This window comes from Amia ocellicauda, chromosome 14 (genome assembly GCF_036373705.1).
Source record: "Amia ocellicauda isolate fAmiCal2 chromosome 14, fAmiCal2.hap1, whole genome shotgun sequence".
Classification (NCBI taxonomy): Eukaryota; Metazoa; Chordata; class Actinopteri; order Amiiformes; family Amiidae; genus Amia; species Amia ocellicauda.
Genome location: NC_089863.1, coordinates 7,251,643 through 7,268,405, shown reverse-complemented (window position 1 = coordinate 7,268,405; position 16,763 = coordinate 7,251,643). Strand labels below are relative to the sequence as shown.

Below are 16,763 nucleotides of genomic sequence, written 5' to 3'. Positions count from 1 at the left end.
AGAGAAGTGTCGTGAACACAGCCACAGCATTTTAATATTAATACGAGAGCGAACATAAATTAATGAAAGATTATGGTAAATGGTATTTTTTCTTATACAATTACAGTACTCTCTAAGAAGTAAACTAAGAAGTGAAGGTTCTAATAGCCTTTTTGGATTCCCAGGGTTGATACTGTGGAGGAACCCTTAAGGTTCTTATTAGAACCTTTTACCAAGGTTCCTTGCAAACAATTAAGTGGGGCAGGCTAATTTGAGAGCAATTCCAAAAGATAGAATAACACTCATTAATAATAATAATGTTTGCTTTATAATGTATATTGTGCAGGCAAATGTGTAAATGGTTTATTTGAAGTAGGCAATACAACAAAGGTTAAGGTTCCCAACAGGCTTTGTACAGATCACTACAGACAGGACATGGTTTTAAAGTTAAAGCTAAGCAGAAAAGTACATTCAGTATAAAACACATGTAGAATTAAGATAAGTTAGAGAGATTATGCAAAAGTCCTTAATAATATATATATTTGTTATTATTGTTTCTTAGATTTTTTGGTGTTATTCATATTTGTTAAAGCCTTCTCTCTAATTTTGCATTTCCCAAATTAGCTCATGCTCTTGTCTATTAAATCAGTAAACTGCTCCTTCTGATGGAATTGTTAACGGATGTTTACTGTTAGTGCTTAAGAATAATAATTCAAATATATGATTTATGTTTTCACTAAAGCACCGTCACACTGCCTTGTAATAATTAAGTACAGTTGTTAATTTAGTAAATGTAGCTACTTTAAAACCCTATACTGTCTCCTACCTAAGCTTTCATTAATTTCTAATACATTTTAGGACAGCCCTATAACTCTATTAATAACACAGTCCGAATACGCTCAAAGTGTATTTGGCAGGCATCTCCGCATGTCATGTCCGGACTGATGGCGAGGCCCCTGGGTCTCATTTCCTGGCTGTGCAGTTTCTGAACTGAACTCAATGGCTACGACCTGCTCGCCCAACTTCACTGCCTGCATGGCACCTTGTTGTAATGCAGGATGCACTTTCCCAAGTGCCATTTGAGACACTGAACTCAGCTGAGCTGAAGCTAGTGTCACTTAAGACTGTGTTCTTGCTGGCAATCACCTCTGCAAAATGCCTAAGCGAGTTAAGTGCTGTCTCCATTTCATGTTACCAAGGGCCCCATCTCCAAAGGGCAGGGACTCTAGCTGCAGGACTCCAGCGAGGAGAAGACTGTGAGGAGATGCCGCACAGCAACTGCAACAGCAAGAAGCCATGACAATCTCTCCGATTCCCATCCTGCTCGCTCCGTCTTCTTGGCGTGCACCTGCACACCATTGCTTCCCTAATCCCTCTAAACCTCATCTCCCTGCCTCTCCCCTCCTCCTCCCTCGCCTCTACTCCACTCTCTAGGGGCCTGTGGAACTGCCACTCAGCTTCCAACAAGGCTGACTTAATCTCTGCCTTCGCTTCCCACCACTCCCTGGATTTCCTCGCTCTAACCGAGACATGGATCTCCCCATACAACTCAACCACCCCTGCTGCCCTATCCCACTCCCATCGCTTTACCGGCGGGGAGGAGGAACAGGGCTCCTGCTCTCCTCTTCTCTGTCCCCCCCTCTCTCTCCTCTATCACGACCCACAGCTTTGAATTCCATGCAGTGGAAATCACCTCTCCCTCTCGCCTCTTCCTTCTAGTTCTCTACTGTCCCCCAGGTCCACTCACCTCCTTCCTGGATGAACTCGGCTTTCTTCTCTCCTCCCTCCCCTCGCTGTCCTCCCCTACCATCCTCCTGGGAGATATCAACATCCACCTCTCCAATCCTTCCCACTGTGCTGGATTTCTTCGTCTCCTTCACTCCTTTAACTTCTCTCTCTCCCTGTCTCCCCCCACTCACAGGGCTGGCCGCCAGCTAGACCTCATCTTCTCTAGAGGCTGCTCCCCTTCAACACTCTCCGTGACACCCATGGACATCTCAGACCACCACTTAATCTCCTTCTCTCTTTCCCTCCCCTCCCTCCCCACCCCACCCACTCCCTCTGTCACCTTCCACTGTAATCTCCACTCTGTCTCCCCCTCCATCCTTGCTTCCACTGCCCTCACTCTCTTACCTTCCATTGACTGTTTTTCCCATCTATCTGTCAACTGTACTACCTCCTCTTTGTTCTTCTCCCTCACCTCCTCCCTTGACTCTCTGTCCTCTCACGTCTCGTCCTGCCCATCCCTCTCCTACTCAGCCTTGGATCTCTGGTGTTCTCCGCTCAACCCAAACTAGTCTGTATGCCGCCGAACGGAGTTGGAAAAGGACCAAACTCCCAGCTGCCCTTGAACTCAACCGCTCTCTACTGTCTACATTCTCCTCCTCACTCACCTCAGCCAAGAAATCTTACTTCCAATCGCCCTTTGAATCCACTGTCAATAACCCCTGCTATCTCTTCTCCACCTTCTCTTTCCTGCTTGCCCCCCCTCCCCCTCCTCCTCCCTCATCTCTCTCTGCTGATGATTTTGCCTCCTTCTTCTGCTCCAAGAAAACAGACATCCACAAGCTCTTCAACAGTCCCCCTCCTCTCCCATCACACCCAAACCTCCCACAGACCAAACTTCCTTTTCTTCATTCTCCCCTCTCTCAGACTCTGATGCTTCCTCTCTCCTTCTACATCACAAACCTACAACATTTGCCCTGGAACCTCTCCCTTCTCGCCTCCTCCAAGCGACTGCTCCTGATCTTCTCCCCTTGGTCTCCTCCCTCCTCAACTCCTCACTTCTCTCTGGCTGTTTCCCCTCTGCATTTAAAAAAGCTGCTGTCATCCCACTCCTCAAGAAACCAACCCTTGACACCACCTCTCCTCAGAACTACCGCCCTCTCTCCCTACTCCCCTTCCTCTCAAAGACTCTCGAGCGGGTGGTCCACCGTCAGCTCTCTGACTTTCTGTTCCAACACTCACTCCTGCAATCCAGCTTCCGCACAGCTCACTCCACTGAGACGGCTCTCCTGGCAGTTACTGACTCCCTCAGCTGTGCTCTGGCGGCCTCCCTCTCCTCAGTCCTCATCCTCCTTGATCTCTCCGCAGCATTTGACACCGTCGATCACTTCATCCTCCTCTCCTGCCTCGCTGACCTTGGAATCTCTGGGACTGCTCTCACCTGGTTCTCCTCCTACCTCAGTGACCGGTCCTACCAAGTGACATGGCAAGGTTCCTCATCCACCCCCCAATCTCACCTCACAGGTGTACCCCAAGGCTCCGTCCTGGGCCCCCTCCTGTTCTCTCTCTACACTCGCTCCCTGGGCCCCCTCATCGCATCCCATGGTTTCTCCTACCACTTCTATGCTGACGATGCCCAGATCTTCCTGTCTTTTCCCTCTTCTGGCCTCATCCCCTCTCGTATCTCTTCCTGTTTGTCTGCTATCTCTGCCTGGATGCACTCGCACCACCTCAAGTTCAACCTCTCTAAATCGGATCTCCTGTTTTTTCCCCCACTCTTCCTCACCTTCTGCTGATCTCTCCATCTCGATCCCCTTGGAATCCACCACACTCTCTCCTACTTCTTCCGCTAAAAACCTAGGAGTCACCCTCGATCCTGCGCTCTGCTACACCCAGCACATCACCACGCTGACACGCACCTGTAGATTCTTCCTTAGCAACATACGCCGAATCCTTCCACTCTTCACCGACTACTCGACTCAGCTGCTTGTCCAATCACTGGTCCTCTTCCGCCTGGACTACTGCAAATCCCTTCTGGCCGGCCGGCCTGCAACTACTACCCGCCGCTCCAGCTCATCCAGAACTCTGCGGCTTGTCTGGTTTTCTCTCTGCCCCGATTCGCACACGCTACTCCACTGCTCCGCTCCCTCCACTGGCTCCCAATACCGGCACACATTCAGTTCAAGACACTGACCCTCACCTACTGCTGTCTCAACCACACTGCACCAAGCTACCTTCAGACCCTCGTCTCTCCATACATCCCCTCCATACCACTGCGCTCCTCCAGTGCCAGAAGACTAACTCTAAACCTGCTCTCCACTCTCCTTCCTCCAGAGCCGCTCCTTTTCATCCCTGGCCCCTAAATGGTGAAACGACCTTCCCACCAATGTCAAAACAGTCCATGACCTCCTTCCGGAGCTTACTCAAAACACATCTTTTCAGACAGTACTTGTAAAATTAGTCCTTTTTAATTCCCGTTAGATAGCACTTCATAGCATTTTATCATGCTTCTTGCACTATTAATTGATTTCCTCCTTGCTCCCATTCCCATAACCCTTGACTGTGACCCTACATCTGGACAGCACTTAGCTTTACTTTCCAGGATGTATGTCCGCACTTACTGTACTTAACTGTATAAATTGGAAGTTGTAAAATGTATTATATCTTGAATTGCTTTGTTTAAATGTAAATTTGAATTTGTAATGTTGATGCCTTGTACTTAACTGTATTCTTGCACTTTGTATTGCACTTATGTTGTAAGTCGCCCTGGATAAGGGCGTCTGCCAATAAAAAAATAAAATATTATTATTATTATTATTATTATTATTATTATTATTATTATTATTATTAATAATAATAATACAAAATTGGTCTTCAGATTTATATACATTAAAGTCATGTCAAAGTGTATGTTTGTATGTGTAAATCAGGAGACCTGATGAAATGTTTAATTATCCAAACTTACCATTAAATTTATATTAACTAATCACCTTGCTTTGTAAGGCAAAAATTGTAAACCTAAATGAACTCTGGGAGTTCACCAATTGCAAGTCTAAAGTATCTGTGTGAAAATACAAGAGTTCATTTCAGCTTCTTGCATCGTCTCATCACATCTATTTTGCAGTTAATTTCAGAGACAAAGAAAACTTGCAATGTTTTCTAGTCAAATTAAATAAAGATTAGATTCCTATTTTCTTCACATATTCACTGCTGCTTGCCAAACCAGTGTTAATTGTGGCAGCTATTTTAGATTTAGTTTTAATCTTACTCTTTTGACTAAAATGCTTATCAGTTTTAGTCACATTTCAGTCATTTAATCTTTCATTAGCTTTAGTTAATATTAGTTGATGAAAACTCCTGTCAGTTTAGTCTCGTTTTAGTCAATGTAAATTCAGTCAAATTTTGACTAATTACAAGACCCACACTTACCAGTCTTGTATTAAAAAGAACAGGCATTTAACTTCACACAATCTGCATCAACTTCGTGTTAAGTCAAATACATCAAACCACATTCATGTTCAGAGCGGTTCCCATTCTGTTGAGCAGATTTCCGCGGTTCTGTGCAGAATATTACCGATCCAATTGGTGGAGCAGCGCATTTCTGCGCAGAACTGCGATTAGCTGCGCTACACAAACACGATGACTGAGTCTACGCATGCACACTTATGATTGGACCATGAAACCGCTCCCTGACCGTCTGCCTCACAAAACACTGTAATGTATGTCCATTAGTCTTGTGTCACATTTTAGTCAACTAAAATTAGAAGTCTTTAATTTTTAGTTATCGTTTTTATCCAGTGTATTTCCTCTCATTATTGTCATAGATATCATCACTGAAAAAAGGTCATTGACGTACATTTTTCGTCTTAGTTTTCCTGTGACAAAATTAACACTTAACACTTAACTCACAAACAAGCAATAACATTGACTTACAAGAGTTTATTCACACACCCAAGATAAAGAACTGCAGCAGAGTTGCACACAACATGGTAACAATTCAGATTAGAATACAAACATGACTAGAACACAATAAACTGGAAAATCTGACAACTATGTAGTCCTGAGTAAAGATTAAGCTAATAATAATAATAATAATAAAGTATCAAGAACTACAACAGTATTTCACAAAGTGGTGTACTTAATGTGTGGTACAGATTAGTGACGTTCACTGCTGGAGAATGGAGTCAGACAGAACTGTGTGAATTTCCAGACAAACACTGATGAAGATCTACTCTGATCAGCTGCTTCACACTCCTGTCACTCAGCAGACTGAATGGGCAGCTGATCAGGGTTTCTGATGTGATCAGAAGATGAAATTAAAAAAAATCTTCACAAGCAAAAAAATGACTAACATATATGACCAAAAAAACATTGTTTCAAGGCTTACCTTTCCTGCAGTCACATTTGTGTCAAAGTCAGCAGCTGTCTTCAGGAAGTTCTTAAAAATGCTTACAATCAGCGCTAAGGTAAATTCGCATGGACTACTGTGGTAGTGACTAGTGGTTTGATTTGGACTTCCTTTTTTGGGGAGTAAAATTGAGATGTAGTGTAAATTACACCCCCACCACGTCATGACTCTGGTGACCATAAAGAAAACAGTAGGAGCTGACTGAGTGCTACAATACAAATATACATTGCACTAATACAAAGAACTATTAACATAACTGTGAAATTTTTATTAACAAATCCAATCTAATACAGATTTAAGTTTGCTTGCCTAAATTAAGCTCTTCCCATTCTGGGGGTAGCTGTATGGTTTCCTCCCTGTGTGAGAGAGGTGGTGAAGTTTAAGGTTTGCTGACTGAGTGAAGCCCTTCCCACACAGGGTGCAACTGTATGGTTTCTGCCCTGTGTGAATGAGCTGGTGATTTGTCAGACTTGTTGCATAACTGAAGCTCTTTCCACAATGGGAGCAGTTGTACGGTTTCTCCCCCATATGGATGCGCTGGTGAGTATTAAGGTTTGAAACATGACTGAAACTCTTTCCACAATGGGAGCAGTTGTACGGTTTCTTCCCTGTGTGAATGCACTGGTGAGATTTAAGGCTGTTTACATGAGTGAAGACCTTCCCACACTGGGTGCAGCTGTATGGTTTCTCTCCTGTGTGAATGCGCTGGTGAATTGTCAGACTTGTTGCATGACTGAAGCACTTCCCACACAGGGTGCAGCAGTGCACTCTTTTCCTTGTAATTATGCATTGATGTTTTTTAAGCTTGCAGAGTTCCTCTACGTTTTCTCACACTGGGGGCAGCGATGGCAGCCCTGATGTTTCCAAGTTGTGTTTGAGGGAAGAGAGTCAGAGCTGGAGGGTCCAGGTCACAGCTGTCTGCCCTGTGAAGATGGGCTCTCACCCCTCACTGCACTGTCACTGCCTCCACTGAGCCCCGTCCTCAAGGCACCAGAGTCAGTGTCACACAGTCCATCTTCTGCAAGCTGTGGTTCCAGTTTACAGAGGCCTCCTGAAATAATCTCTATTCTAAGATCACAGGGTTCATCTTTCAAATCCGTATGCATTTCCCTCTGCAGCTCATTGTCCTCTGTCTTAATGTGAACAGACGCAACACTGGGCTCACACTGTGTACTGGCAGAGTCTGGCTCAGCTCCAGCTGCACTGGGTCCACACTCAGATCCCAGTGCCCTGAGTCCCTGTGTTAAACCCACAGTCTGTGGCTCCACCATGTGGCCAGACTCCAGTCCACTTAGCTCCATTTCACCGTGTCTGCTCCTGTGCTGCTCAGATAGACTCTTGTTGTCTTCAGTAGCTGTGGGCTCTGTGTCCTGCCTCAGACTGGAGCCCCACTCCTGCTCACAGGACTGCTGCTCAGTGGGAGCCAGAGAGTCAGGGAGAGCACTGGTCTCTACAGCTCCTGGGGGAGGATAAGACAATCAGATCACAAAGGGGCATCCTGGCAATTAATCACCAAATATAAGTGACTTACATGTTGCACATTAACTTGCAAATTACATAAATAAAACCCCAATAGAGCTCTTAATAAATCATACATAACAGATACAGTACATATTCAATTAAGAAAATAAAATCTGGAGATCAGGTGACCATCCCAAGTCGATGGCAGCTTGCTAGTGGAGCTCCTGAAAACACTTTGCCTTTTAAAGTAATTTGAACTACTTATTTTCCAATTTTTAAATATATATTACCTTATTTTAAGTATAAATACAGTTTATTTACCATGGCTACTTCATGCAAGGCACCCATTGTTTCTCCCCAATCAACACTGGAGGGAAACACTTAAAGAAGTCACCGGGCCCCAATGATTGGGAAGCTCGCCAGTCCAGGAAGCAATTGATGTGGTCTTGCAGCCTATCCTTTAATCTGTTGCCAATACTGCTGTTTTATATATTTGCTGAGTTCTCACAAGAGTAACTGATATTGCTTCCACAGTTAATAAGTTAATGACAAAGTATGACAAGACCAGAGCAGATCTCCTTCAGCAAAAATCTGATCTTAATCAATACAATGCTCACATTGACGCAATGCAAGACAAGTTAGTGGATATTGAGGACTGAAAACGTCGCTGCAAAGTGAAGTTAGTTGGCCTGGTGTGGTGTGGAGGGCGATGACCTGGCTTGTTTTCTTCAACAAGAAATCCCTCGTTGGTTCCCAGATGTGCAACCGAAAGGCGATCAGCCATTACTGGAGTTGAACAGAGCTCACAGAGCCTATTCCAATGGCTCCAAATAGTCCAGCTGTCCTTACACTTTGATTGGAACTCCAAGTTTGATCTCGAATGGGATACCACCAATGGGACTACATCCAAGGTCAACAGGGAATGCACCATCGCCTCTTGACCGCGGGCATCGACATCGATCGACCACAGGAATCCACTATTACATTGCGGGATTTCATTTGAGGTCCATCGATGGTAATATCGCCGACTTCACGGGTGCTGACATCATCGTCCGCGAGATATTGGAGGAGTTGCTCATACCCCAGGATCTCACATCCTTCCTGACAGGTCTCCAAGAGGAGGACATCCTGACGGACCTCCTTGTGCCCACCATGCCTCCAACCCCCAGAGGGGCTTTCCATCGCTGTGTCAGGTGCCAGAGGAAGGTGCCCCCAGATGACGGGCATGAACTCTGCGCATGCTGTCTTGGCACAGAGCATGCCCTCAAGGCCTTGACGGGCGAGGTGGATTCCCCTTCACCCATGCCATCTGCAGGCACAACCTGTTTTTGCTGTGTTGCTGTTGTTCCTAGGACAACAAACAAATGTTGTTGCCTTACATTAAGACCTTGCACTTGTGATGTCACATCAGAGACTCCTCCTAATTTTTCAAAATGAAGTGTAAGTTTTGTGAAAGATGCGGCAGCCCTGCAAAAAGAGGTGAAGTAATGTAATTTATTTTTGTAATACAGTAAATCTAATGTGCAGATGCTCAGTGCAGAACCCTGGCAGCTCCCACAATGCAAAGACTTGCTCAGCCAGGTGGACGGACTCCTGGGTTTGGCCCCTGAAAGGCTCCATCTAGAGGTGATGAAACTGCCAGACAGAGTGGTGGAAATATTAAAATCAGCCAGAGTCCTCCAACAGGCTGAATTAGTTTTATCATCCATTCTAGGAAGCTGTTCCTGGCAGGGATGAAGGCGGCCAAAAAACTATTCAGAAGGGATGGGTGGAACCATCTATTTAATTTTCTTCTATATGGCTTGATTACTTTTATGATATTATTATTTTAGAAAGATCCACAGCTCGACTACACTCTGTTGACAGCTATTTTAAGTTTATTTTACTGATTTAAATACAGCTGAGAGGGTGGGGGAATATGGTTAATGTCTGTTTCTATTAACAATTGGAAAAAAAAACTTTTTAGATCAAATATTTCTTAATGTCCTACATCATAAATAAAACCCTAATAGAGCTGTTAATAAATCATATATAACAGATACAGTACTGTTAACCCCCTCCCTGCCTGGTCATGGACTGCAGATGCTTGGGGTTTATTGACACTGATTAATCAATCAACCCCAGGCACCTACTAGAAAAGGAGGCCTCAGCCTCACATTAGGGGACGGGGAGCTTAGGAAGCAAGAGGTGTGTTTGCCATTTTGTTTTGGGGTTTGTTACACTGTGGAAGTCAGGGAACAGCCGGTGTATGGTTTGTTTATGTTTTGTGCACCTTTGGTTTGGCGCTCGTACCCGTTTCTTTAATAAAACGATTGTTTTGGTTCACCTGCGGTCTGACTTAGTATATATATATTGCTGATTGTCTTGAACAATTGAACTAATGACTCAAAGTGAATCAAGCCAGGTAGGTGACTTGACTCAACAAATTCAGTGACTCTGCATGTCACTGAATTTGTGAGCTTGAGCTTGTGAGTCTGTACTCCTAAATGACTCAACTCAACTCAACTTTTAGTGCTTCGGTTACAACTCTGGTTTAAATTCACAACAAACCAAAAATATTAATTAGATAAAATACCAAGTTTGTTCAAAAGCACACTTTGTTCAAAAGTTCAAAGCACATTTTTATATGACTCGGTCAGATGTTCATATAAGGGGGTATATAATAAGTATATATCATGTCAATTGATAATAGTTTGATATCAATTAGTTACTCCTTAGTTCACACCGTCTTAACCTAAAACGAATGTTGCAAGCATGAGGGTGGGGGTGGAGGGGTTGTTTGACCAAAAAAGGATTTCAAAGTTTACAGTTTTTTCTCTTATGTAGGGCTGAAACAGTGTGAACTAAGGAGTTCACCCCCAGCCATTACTCCTCTTCCCCACTGGGCTCCTGCAGCCTGAACTCCCAAATATATGTCATGTCATGAGAGATCCAGGATGCATTGCAACACATATTGTATGTCAATGTGGAATAATTTTGATTTTTTTTTTTTTTAATTAATTTTGTCCAAATGATATTGTCATCACTGTAAGTACGTGTATTAATTTCAAATAATTAATATGCATCTAGTGTAACCTTAGGCAATAATATTTTCAGTGTATGTAGTATTTCTGTGATGCAAATGTGCAATGTAACAGTGTATTTAAATAGAAGAATGAATGCATGAAGTCAAAACAGCAGAGTCCTTGACCTCCTTCCGGCGCTTACTCAAGACACATCTTTTCAGACAGTACTTTTTACCCCTGTTAGATAGCACTTCACAGAGTTTTATTATGCTTCTTGCATTTTTGATTGTTTCCTCCTTGCTCCCTTTCCCGTAGCCCTTGACTGTGACCCTACATCTTGACAGCGCTTTTACCATCCAGGATGTAGGACCTCACTTACTGTACTTAGTTGTAAAATGTATTATATTATATTTTGAATTGCTATGTTTTATGTAAATTGAATTTGTAATGATTGATGCCTTTACTGAACTGTATTTTTGCACTTTGTTTTGCACTCATGTTGTAAGTCGCTCTTGGATAAGGGCGTCTGCCAAGAGAAAAAATAAAAAATAAATAATAATAATAATAATAATAATAATAATAATAATAATAATGCAGTGAATTACAGCCTTCATGATACCAATTTGAGCTGTGAATTTGATCTTATGACACAACATAAATACCAGAAAATGTTATTACATTATATCCGTAATTAATTTAATATAAAACATTCAGAACTAACAATTCTCTGAGATCTTACAACAAAATTAATTTCAAATAAACATACAAAGAACGCAGTTCAAGTTATCTTTCGAGTCCAAAGCACTGCCCAATGGGGAGGGGTTTAGCATGCTTTTCTATCAAAGCTGCCTATTGGCCTCTGTGGGAGTCACTCAAACATTCCCCTTCCTGTTTGTAATATATAAAGTGACACGCACACAGGGACTTCCTCTTTGCTCTTTTCGCCTCTGGAGTCCTCTTATGTAAGAGCCTCTGCGTGTGTCTTTTGTACCACAAGACTTTCCTTACATTCAATATATATATACAGCTCTGGAAAAAATAAATAGACCACTTAACATTAATTTCTGAACTTGGAGTGGTCTCTTAATTTTTTCCAGAGTTGTATATGTATGCAAATATATGAAGTCAAATGTACAGAATATCATCCACAATTAAATACTGAATGCCTTCAAAATACGACATCTACTGCTACTTACAATGATAATAAGTATTATTATAATCCACAAGCTATCTATTATGAATAATTATTATAATAATTCACACGCTATCTATTATTTTTTAATCGTCACCAATCTCTGTCACTTGTCTTCGATAACAAACCCCGCCTCCTAGATCAAGACTCTCTGCCTCAGGCCTGATGTGCTCATGAATATTCATACTAGACACAGCACTTTGAACATAAAGCACTCGTTAATCCAGGTTAAAATATTTTGTGTTCAAATAATAACTAGAATATGTTAAGAAGGGTGTCTCTAATACAATCCAGGCACATCATGTAAAAAAATGCATTTGTTTTTTTAAGATGAAAGCTTTGAATACGAAATGAGGCAGGTTTTCAAATATATAGAAAAGGAGAAAAGCCCCACCGGAACTGTGTTACTCCCATAATGCATTGCGGCTCAAAGATGGAAGAAAAGGGGGGGGTTGACTATCTTGTTTAAATAGAGGATCTTTGGTATTGCCTTTGCAATGCACATGATTAGAGTATGATCTGGGGAGGAGACATTTCGGTTTCACCTCTTTCAGCTTTGGTGTCTGTGAAAAACACAATTTCTCCAAAAGTATTAAGCATACTGATTTTATTCTTGGCTATTTCATTTATATGGGTGTGATGATGACCTGATTAGATGCACTTTGGTCCAGAATTGGTACAATGTGCTTGCTACATTGATTTTTATATTACATATGTTTTGTTTGTTAGTGAGCTAGCCAGCCAGAAAACTGGTGAAGCTATCCTTTTCATATTTGGCCATGATGTTTATGGGGTCCTATTGAAGACCTGATTTGAATTTTGATTTCATTTTGGTGAAATGTGGTCCATAACTGTACTTGTTAGCTTTATTTTTGTATTTAAATTTACACTATTTTAGATTATAAGCAAGCTAGCCAAAAAACCTTTCCTCAATTCTTATCTAATTTGAACATTTACTCAGACATTTTATATGCCATATATGGTCATAATCTTGACCTGGTTTAGTAGATTTTTGGGCACTACAGTCTTTAATATAGTGAAGGATTTTTTTATGTCTGGGGCAGACACTGATTTGCCATAATCACCTGCTCTTGTTTATAATTAGATATTATCAATCATAAATGTACACAATGGATTTTTGAGATATTCAATGGAAATCAGTTTATGGTAGTGACAGACAAGGAAAATAAATGTGTTTGCAATTAACTGTTTACTGACATAGGAATAGCTTCTCACTATGTGAGATTAGTTGGGGCTGGAGCAACATTTGACCATGCTTTGAGTATACTTATACTTACAGTTCTAATCATATATTTAAATCATGATTATATAATAATTTTATATTATCTATGTATTATAATTTCCTTGATACATAATTTAACAATATCTACAACTGTCTAGCTAGCATTACATTTATATGCACCCACCGCTGCCATATTTTCCCAATGGACTTGTCTCCGCCTTTAACGCACAGAGTTCTGGGACTTCAGCGCTAAAACACTTCCGCATAAGTGCGCGCTTTTGTACACTCCGCCGAAAGGAGCATTGAAGGGCACAAAAAGCTCAATTAGGCTCCCTTCACTCATTCCCTATTGGGACAGACCTTAAGATTGCCACCATAGTACTTCTGCCCTGCAAGGGAAGGGAACAAGGGAGCGAGTGCGCGATTCGGGACACAGCCTGTGTTTTGTGTTCATGTGGCGCGCCTGCTTGTGTTACAGCAGGGTTAGTTCTGGGGTTAAGGGTCAGCCCCGAGGAGGAGGAGCCAGTCACGGGGCCAGAAGGTATAAATAGGGGTGCCTGGTTCCCGCGCAAATGGGTAGAGTAGTGTTAGAGGTGAGTGGGAGTTAGAGAGGGTCGCTCCAGCCCGAGATTAACTTTTTAGATTAAAGTTCCTCTTTTTCGAATCCTGTGTCCCCTCCATTATTTGCTGTGACAAAGAAGAAATCCTGAGTTGTTACAATACTAATGAATGGCATTGAGATCAGTCTGTTTGAAACTGTACCATTTAAACTTCATATTGTTACAGTTATACATCATAGCAAATAGGGCGCATGATGTACAGTTTGAAGAAGAGATGGAATTCACAGAATCCCAATAATGTGCAAAACAATTGAAGAGTAAAGTTGGTTTCACTAAGGGGCAGTTCAACATTTTTCCAAACATGCTGAGTACTCATTTTAACGCCCCCCTAAAAATCTAAACATAGGCTATTGTTTATATAATTTATGTATTTATTAGCAGATGCACTTATCACTGCACATGCGGATGCGCATTTTCAGCCCTGATGAGAAGCCGCACAGATGCGTCACAGAATAAGATCCAGCCCATCGCGTCTGCGCATCGCGTCTCTTTAACCAGCGGACATGAACACAATGAACAAGTTACCTAGGGCAGCTCCCGGGGTCTCTCCTCCTCCGTGTCCGCCGCTTCTCAAACTCCGCTTCGCCGCCCGCAGCTCCCGCAGCCTCCAGCGCAGCCTCTCGGTCTCTCGCCGCCTTCGGCTCATCTCCTCTCGGTGCTCCGCCAGCGTCTCTGCCAGCGCCTTCCGCGCCGCACACTGAGCGGCTCTCATCAGCTCGGCCAGAGCCGAGGACAGGCGCTGTGTGAAGCGCTGGGACAGAGACATGCTGCTCGGGCTGCTGGGCGGACGCGGATGAAGCGCTCGGTCGCGCAGTGCGGACTCTCTCTGTATTACGAGCCTCAGAGGCGCTTTGTGGAGTCGCGGCCGAGTCTCTCTGAACAGCAGGTTGCTGCCGCTTTTCAGGATCAGATGAGCTGCTCCGCAGCTTGTGTCCCATCACCGGCACAAGAGTGAGCTCTGCGCTGTATGAGCGCCGGGATCCTCCCGAGGAAACAGATGCACCGTTATCTTCAGTGCATGTCTGGCCTTGTTAAAAACATGAAAAACACAAACGGACTCCGAGAGAGGAAGTTTGTGGAGAAGTTTATCTCATAGAAAAGCTGTTTGCAGATCAGCTAAATTGGCTTGACCCTTAACATTATTATTTGTAGTGCTGTTTATATAAATCATTACACTGGTTTCTTCAGTAGTGTAATAAACAAAGTGTATTGTAGTATAGTACAGTACAATATGGATATAGTGCTCTACAATACACCCACTGTAAATGTAATGCAGCAGTGTGACCCAGGTCCTTCATGTTTTTGAAGATCACGATTATAATTGTGTTCGGATAACCTCAAACAACACACACATAAACACACTCACACTTGTGCATGAAACGTGTTTTTTTTTAACTTTAACATTACACCAAGAGCCATGCTCAGCTCAACCCCAGACAACTTAAAAGGTAGGTATTAAAGTATTTATTAAAAAAAAAAAGTTTCACACAAGACTCCACAATCTGGGTCTTTCCCCATCACAGACCAGCAGTATTTTCAGTGAGTTTAGCTGCTCTCTTTAATGCAGGGTCCTCAAACCCAGTCCCTGGAGGCCCACGGTGTGCTCTGGTTTTCAGTCCAGCTGCAGCCCTCTTCAATGACTTAATTATCCTATTATTTTTTAAAGCTAGGTGTATATCCCAGATGCAACTGCCTGTAGCATTATTCCTGTAGTCTGTGGGGAAGTGTTCCATTAATCTGTAACACTGTCATTTAAATGTTAATTTTATATTTGATTTATTGTTTGCTCCACTTTACTTTATACTTTTATTTGACCAGCTTAATTTACTTTAATTACCATGTCACACTTTTGGGATTTGGTTTGTTGCAGTTGGAGAATGGGTTGTAAACAGCGTTAATGGTGATTTAATGTAATGATCAATATAGCTCCATGAGTGGTAGAAAAGACAACTGTCTCTATTGTCAACTGTCAACTGTCAACCATTTAATTTAAAGCTGTGTCAATTTGTAAATCATTAATTCATAAATTAATTCAGTAACTTATTTAGCTGTTTGCCAAGTGATCTTTCAAGTTCATTGGGCAAACAAACTTCTTTTTAATGCTTGTCAATCACCCGAGGGGGCGGGTTTTGATGTTCATGAGGCACCAGTTTTGAGCCAATCATACACAGGTGGTGGGTTGATCAATGGTGCTGTAATTGTGTAGACAACTAGTTCCCTTTCAAATCAAAGGCAGTCATTACCGAATGGGAAGAGCCTTCTGACTGCCAATCAGTGAAGCTTGTACCAAAGCCTTCCAATAGGGGCCCTGCTGGCAGGAAAGACGACTCACCCCCGGCATTTGTGAAAAGTCTCTTCCTGCCAGCTGCAGCCTGCCATTTCTTCTTCACTGCCACAGTGAGAACTGCGCTTCTGGCCACAGGGGGATCATCTCTGAAAGAGTGTGGTTATCATCCCCAAACCCACACCGGACTCGACCAATGGCAGGCTTGCACCCAGGACTCCTGGGTGTGAACAACGATGACTCAAGGATACGCCCTCCAATTCCACTCTGGCCCTCCCCTCTTCAGGGGAGTGCTGACCACTACTGTTGGATGCCTAGAAAGGGCAAAAGCCGTCGCTGGAAATCGCAGTGATGCTGGAGAAATGAGTGATACAACTAGTGGACAGAGAGGAGGCCCAAGCACGGTTCTACTCAGGAGACTATCTGTCAGAAGACAAGATCTGGTCATTGGAGATGTGCCTTATGCTGTTCAAGCAGAGCTTGACTCTCCAACTGGCAGTACTGAGGAGTAGTGGTTAGGGCTCTGGATTCATAACTGGAAGGTTGTGGATTCAAATCCCAGGTGGGATTTTTTTGAGCAAGCTATTTCACTTAGATTGCTCCAGTAAAATGCCCAGCTGTATAAATGGGTACAAATGTAAGTCACCCTGGGTAAGAGTGTCTGCTAAATGACAAATAATGTAATGTAATGTAATAGGCTTAGCCTCTCTGCCTTTGCGCTTTGTCACTAAACTGCACTGGCAAAGGGGGCATGCCTAGGTGCTCTTCCTGTTACATCATGCTACCGTGGAGGTGACAGCCTGGTCACAGCTCAGGCCCCTGCATTAATTTGTATATAAAGGTTGC

At 43.0% G+C, this 16,763-nt stretch overlaps 1 protein-coding gene across 1 annotated transcript; it reads right to left on the bottom strand.

Annotated features, from left to right (window-relative positions):
• Window positions 1-6,036: 6,036 nt before the first annotated feature.
• LOC136768501 (uncharacterized) lies at window positions 6,037-14,566 on the bottom strand. The gene is made up of 2 exons (XM_066722735.1): window positions 14,159-14,566; window positions 6,037-7,571 (listed from the first exon to the last, which is right to left on the bottom strand). Exons 1-2 carry the CDS (start codon window positions 14,397-14,399, stop codon window positions 7,021-7,023), a joined length of 792 nt encoding a protein of 263 aa, XP_066578832.1. The 5' UTR covers window positions 14,400-14,566; the 3' UTR covers window positions 6,037-7,020.
• Between the last annotated feature and the right edge of the window lie 2,197 nt (window positions 14,567-16,763).

Bases quoted from the DNA above. Each gene is read 5' to 3' on its own strand.
- LOC136768501 (XM_066722735.1), bottom strand. From the start codon at position 14,399: ATGTCTCTGTCCCAGCGCTTCACACAGCGCCTGTCCTCGGCTCTGGCC. The intron at 7,572-14,158 runs GTAACTTGTTCA...ATCCTCCCCCAG, and splicing joins GACCCCGGGAGCTGCCCTAG to GAGCTGTAGAGACCAGTGCT.